The sequence below is a fragment of the Octopus bimaculoides genome, chromosome 1 (assembly GCF_001194135.2).
Source record: "Octopus bimaculoides isolate UCB-OBI-ISO-001 chromosome 1, ASM119413v2, whole genome shotgun sequence".
NCBI lineage: Eukaryota > Metazoa > Mollusca > Cephalopoda > Octopoda > Octopodidae > Octopus > Octopus bimaculoides.
In genome coordinates, this window is record NC_068981.1 from 10,848,683 (window position 1) to 10,854,431 (window position 5,749).

Below are 5,749 nucleotides of genomic sequence, written 5' to 3' on the forward strand. Positions count from 1 at the left end.
TATATATATATATATATATATATTTATATATAATATATGAATACATTCGTCCATATAATAATATATGCGCATATAGATAATATTAGCAAGTGCGGCGCTTATTTTGTTTATACAGAGATATTTGTTGTTTTCTTACTGACCATATCTAAGTCCTTTTCTATTACAGCTGCCACCGCTTCCACTAAATCATCCATTTCAATTTCTTCTTTGACATCTTCTGGAATCATCTCTTTTATAACGTCTTCGTATTTCTTGACCTTGTCCTCGTGTTTCGCTTCTTCGTGCACTTCTTTGTATACACTGAATATATCTGATAGCAATATTCCAATCATGAGTACATTCTTTAAAATGAAGATGGAGAATTTCTCATTAAACATTGCCCAAAGCACCAAGCGTACGCTGATAAAAAGCAAGTTGATTAATACAATCTGAATAACTTTCTGAGCGAAAACGAGGCGCCGAAACATATTACTTGTGTGCGTGCGACCTCTGTGAATAACGACACATGGAAGTATGGGTAAAGTCAAATTAATAACAACAATTCCTAGTACTAGTCTGATAATATTAACGTGTAGGTGTTTTGCCTTTTCTTCTTCATAAAGTAACTCCATTAAGTCCATTGTATCAAGCAAATCAATTGGTACGGTGGCCCCAACTTCGTGAATGAAATTTTTCATCTTGCGGTTGGTTGATTTGTGAACGTTTGACATAATCATGAAGAAGAATATCAGGGATGTGAAACCAACGGCTGCTTGACTGGTGCTCATACTTGTTAATGTGTTCTTTTGCCACTTTGATTTGAACTGAGGAACTGATGTAAAAATAAGGATTATCTTTAACGCTGTTGCAGAACTGTAAATAAACCAGGCAAATGGCCCCCAAGGAAATAATTTCAGTTTAGTTTTATTGCTTTTCATTCCAGGCATTGGTTTCGTCCTCCCTTCTTTCGTAAATATAAAGTAATGGTAAGTTCTAATGAAATAAGTGGCAAATAAAAAGATTGCCAGTAAGTCTGGAACCAATAAACACCACCAGATATTGTTTTCTTTGTATTGAACCACAAGATAATCCATGTAAAGTGTTTGTGCAACGATCAGAAGAACGCAAAGCACCCGGGTGGAAATATGGTAGAATGATTGCCAAAAGTGCAGACAGCTTTTTCGGGTTGGCATATTACTTGCAGCATTCGATGGAAGCTGAAATAAAGATAGAAAATGAAGATATAAATAAGATTTTCGAATAAAACAACAGGATAAAACACAAATAAAAAAAAAACAGCAGAAATAATGAGTTGGTAATAATGTGTAAAGTATTTGCTTGATAGCGATGAGTGTCTGGCTTAAGGATTCAAGTTAAACACAAAAATATTATCTTGACTGTAAACAAGATGAATTTATTTTTATAGTGAGAGACTTAGTGGCACCTATTATATTTTGAGTATTTATTTTTACATCAATCCAGAAGAACGGAGAGAAAAAATAACGACTGGAAAATAACAACAACAACAACAAAAACGGCAAAGATTTCTAGTCAGAAATGTCTGACATAGGACTACCATACCGTAATACATCACATTTACTTTCCCTTCTATCATCTGCGTTATCTTCCCTTATCAAGACGATAACGACGACGACGACGACGACGACGACAGCTACTACTACTACTACTACTACTACTGGAAGTAATTTCTAATACTGGAACACAGTCGTACATTTTGTTTTCTTTAATAGTTGAGTTTAGAGAAAGAGACATTGCCAATGACTTTTGCAGACTTTCCGAGGCCGGTGGCTATGTTCTATTTAAACCGTAGCAACTGCAGGAAGGACATGTGTCGAGAGAAGAGTCCAGTGGGATGGTGTTTTGGAGAGAAAGGGCTGGGTTAGTGCAGGGACCGAGGGAATTGGATGCACAGAAGGTGACGAGAGATAGAGACACGAGTGGGTCGGAAGTGCCTGAATGGAGGAAGTATGAGATCAGTCATATCGGAGGAAGTGAGGCCATTAGCGATAGAAAATACAAACAATGGTGGTAACACGGCTGCTGATAAAGGACTGGTTATGTCCGTCAATGATTAAATTCCAGTTAGAGTGACCCTTCTCTGGATGCTGTTCAAGATGTCGGCGTGTGTAGCAACAGTACCATCCAAGATATAGGAACAATATTCCATTGTGAGCTTCACTTGAACCTTGTTGAGTGTCAGCTGTTGTCTGGGATTGAAAAAATGTATAACAAGACCAAGTAAATATCACGAAGTTCCTCTTCAAATGATGCATCCACAGTCTTCATTATTTTTGATTTTGGAAAACCAGTTAATTATTTTGTAAATGGCATTTATTCGAAATTTGATTCATGTATAGATATGTAAATTGATCGTCTAAAAAATTTGGTGATATTCAGAAACCTAAAGTATTTGATGATATTCAGAAACCTGAAGTATTTGGGCTTATACAACCAAGAAGACAATGTTAGATGCAAGCTTGGTCGCGTGACTTCGTAATTTGATTCGCTAGTAGTCCCTTGCCTATGGAACTTAAGTCTTTATGGAGCCGTAGGGGCGCTGTTGTAATGTACGGTGTAGCTCGAAAAACTTTAAATGTAGTGGAGTCCATCATACTATGAGTTAGAGACAGCCTATGTCTTTCAGAGCGACAGATAGACAGAAAGAAGGGCAAAGAAGCGACCGAAGCACAGAACAAGTACTTTATTTATCGACTCCGAAGAATGAGGAGGCAAAGTTGACTTCGACTGTATATAACCTCAGTACGAAGAGAACTGGAATATATACCGCAAGGTATAATTTATGATGTTTGCTAGTTCATCTTAGTATAAATTAGAACGATGTTAATAGACTCTAACAATGACTTCTAACATTAACACAGATAAGGAGATTGTGTAGCAGTTCATATCAACAACATCAACAGACAAGTTCTTTATTGTTCTTTAAATTACCGTACTGAAATAAAGAAAACTACAGTTGCTTGGGGTAGGATTCGAAAAGAGCTGCAGTCAATAAGGAGTACTTTGTCCAAAGCTGCAACGATTCAATCAATTCACTGTTTTTAATGTTAGGTGCATTATATGGAATATAATGTAAATGCAGGCGTCCCAACCACATAGCTTCGTGTTCAGCCTCACTACGTTGCACCTTGGCAAACTTTCTTACGAAAACTAAAAGAAGCCCATCATGTGTACACACACGCACACACTTTTTCCGAATTTGTGTAAATGTGTATAGAATAATATATCAGTTGAATAAACTTAAAACAAGGCTTGGTTTTCACATTTTTTATTATTGTATTTAAAAAAAAACTTTTACAATGTTCAAATGTGTTAAACATTAAAAAATAATTTGTAATATTCACAAAGTTCAATTAGTTCGTAGTAATCATCAGATTTCAAAATGTATTTAACTGACAGTTGAGTTCTTGACAACTGTAGTAAAATGACCGACTAAGTTTGCTCACTCATAAAACCATTACATGTAAACCGCAAGCTAATTGGTTAAAATAAATGCGGGATCTATGCCAGTAATATTGGTGTGCCCGGCAATCCGTGACGTTTAAGCTACATGCAGATTGGTCAAAACTTCTAAGAGGTATAAAAAATAAACAAGTCAGTCATTTTACTATATATATATATATATATATACACACACACACACACACTCACACATACATATATATAGGCGCACGCGCACACATACACACACACACGTGCGATGCTTGCGTACTGTCTCCAACATAAAGCCGGTTCACCATATTCATAACGGTGGGGTACTAACAAAATGCAATATATCAGGTATTGAAACCATCGTCATCAAAATACACCTTAGATGGTCAGGTTATCTTTCACGTATGAGTGATATCCGAATTCCGAAGCAACTACTGTTTGGCCAATTGCCAACAGGTAGGTCAGTTGGAAGGCTACTCTTGCGCTTCAAAGACATTCTAAAAGACAATTCCCTTTTCTTCTTGGAAAACAAAGCATCAGAACGCAGGACCTGGCGCAGGACCTGTATGTATGAGTGTGTGTATGTGTATGTGAGTGTGTGTATGTGTGTATGCGTGCGTGGTTTTGTGTCTGTGCTTGCTCCTCGCCACCGCTTGTCAACCGGTGTTGGTGTGTTTACGTTCTCGTACTTAGCGGTTCGGCAAAATACAAAAAAAAAAACAATGGAAAAAATACCAGGCTTAAAAAAGTACTGGGGCCGATTCTTTCGGCCAAAATTCTTCAAAGCGGTAACTCAGCATGGCCGAAGTCTAATGACTGAAACGAGTAAATGCTAAAAGATACACCACAAAAATAAATGCCCACCCCCACCAAGAAAGAAAATGCAGTATAAACTACCAACCATTGCTCACCTGAAGGTTTTCATCCGTCACCCCAATAAACCCCACCTCTAATGATTCACACCATGCGACCCATTACGTTTTTGGATATTGAAAAGAGGTATTTGTTATGAGTTCACCAGTCCCTTTTGATTCACTTGCATATTTGTGGCTATAATGGCTGGGAAGAACCTCTTTATATTTAACCTTTCAACTCTAGGAACATGGCATGAAAGTTTTGTTTGGGAGGTGAGCCACTCGATGACCTCAGTGTTCAGCTGGTAATTATTTCATCGACTCCGAATAGGGTAAAATCAAAGTCGACCTTGGCGGAATTTGCATTCAGAATGTAAAGACGGACGAAATGTTGCTAAACATTTTACCCGGTATGTTAATGATTCTGCTAATTCGCCGTCTTGCATAGTTTAAATAGCATGATCTGAAAAAAAAATTGAAGCTGTCTTGGCAGGAACAACTTTTGATATCTGTAGGCTTGCCTGATCAAGTTTGAGCTGGGAATAAACAGCAACAACAACAACAACATTATATTTGAAGGCAGTAGACGAGATGGTCATGGCTGGAACACTTTTGATATCATTTGACTGTTTGTTCAAGTTTGGTCTAGGTTTAAGCAACAACAACTATGTCCGAAAGAAACAGACGAAATGGTCATGGCTAGACAACTTTTGATATCTATAAGCCTGCCCGATGAAGTCTGACCTGGGGTTAAAAGCAACATCAATAACAACAAGAAGAAGCAACATCAGCAACAACAAGAAGAATGCTATTATAACCCTGTGGCGGTAGTGATGGTTGTAAATTTAAACAGAGTTTTTATTGTTTAATACTGAAATACAAAGAAGGTATTGCATGGTCTCAAGCGAGCAAACATTGAGATAGCTAGAAGAATGATTATCCTCGCCTGGCTGGCTTGTCTTTAGTGGTCAGAATAAAAAAACAGAGGATGTAATGACACTGAGGTAAATGGATATGCTATACTCTCTCTCTCTCTCTCTCTCTCTCTCTCTCTCTCTCTCTCTCTCCCTCTCTCTCTCTCACACACACACACATACACACGCATACACACACATACACACATACACGCACACACAAAAGCTTACAAACACGTGCGTACACACATACATACATACATTCATACATATATTATATAATATATATTATTAAAACATAAATAGATATGAATACATATATCTATCTATCTATCTATCTATCTATCTATCTATCTATCTATATTGGCTGTGTGGTAAGTAGCTTGCTTACGAACCACATGGTTCCGGGTCCAGTCCCACTGCGTGGCACCCTGGGCAAGTGTCTTCTACTATAGCCTCGGGCCGACCAAAGCCTTGTGAGTGGATTTGGTAGACGGAAACTGAAAGAAGCCCTTCGTATATATATATATA

At 37.6% G+C, this 5,749-nt stretch overlaps 1 protein-coding gene across 4 annotated transcripts in view; it reads right to left on the reverse strand.

Annotated features, from left to right (window-relative positions):
- LOC106880078 (uncharacterized) overlaps positions 1-5,749 on the reverse strand; it is a 269,236-nt gene that overhangs the window by 53,504 nt on the left and 209,983 nt on the right. For all 4 annotated transcript variants that reach the window (XM_014929890.2, XM_014929889.2, XM_052978534.1 and 1 more), the window contains exon 2: positions 141-1,196. In XM_014929890.2, the coding sequence (XP_014785376.1) occupies positions 141-1,196 (1,056 nt within the window). The remainder of the gene's footprint in view (positions 1-140; positions 1,197-5,749) is intronic.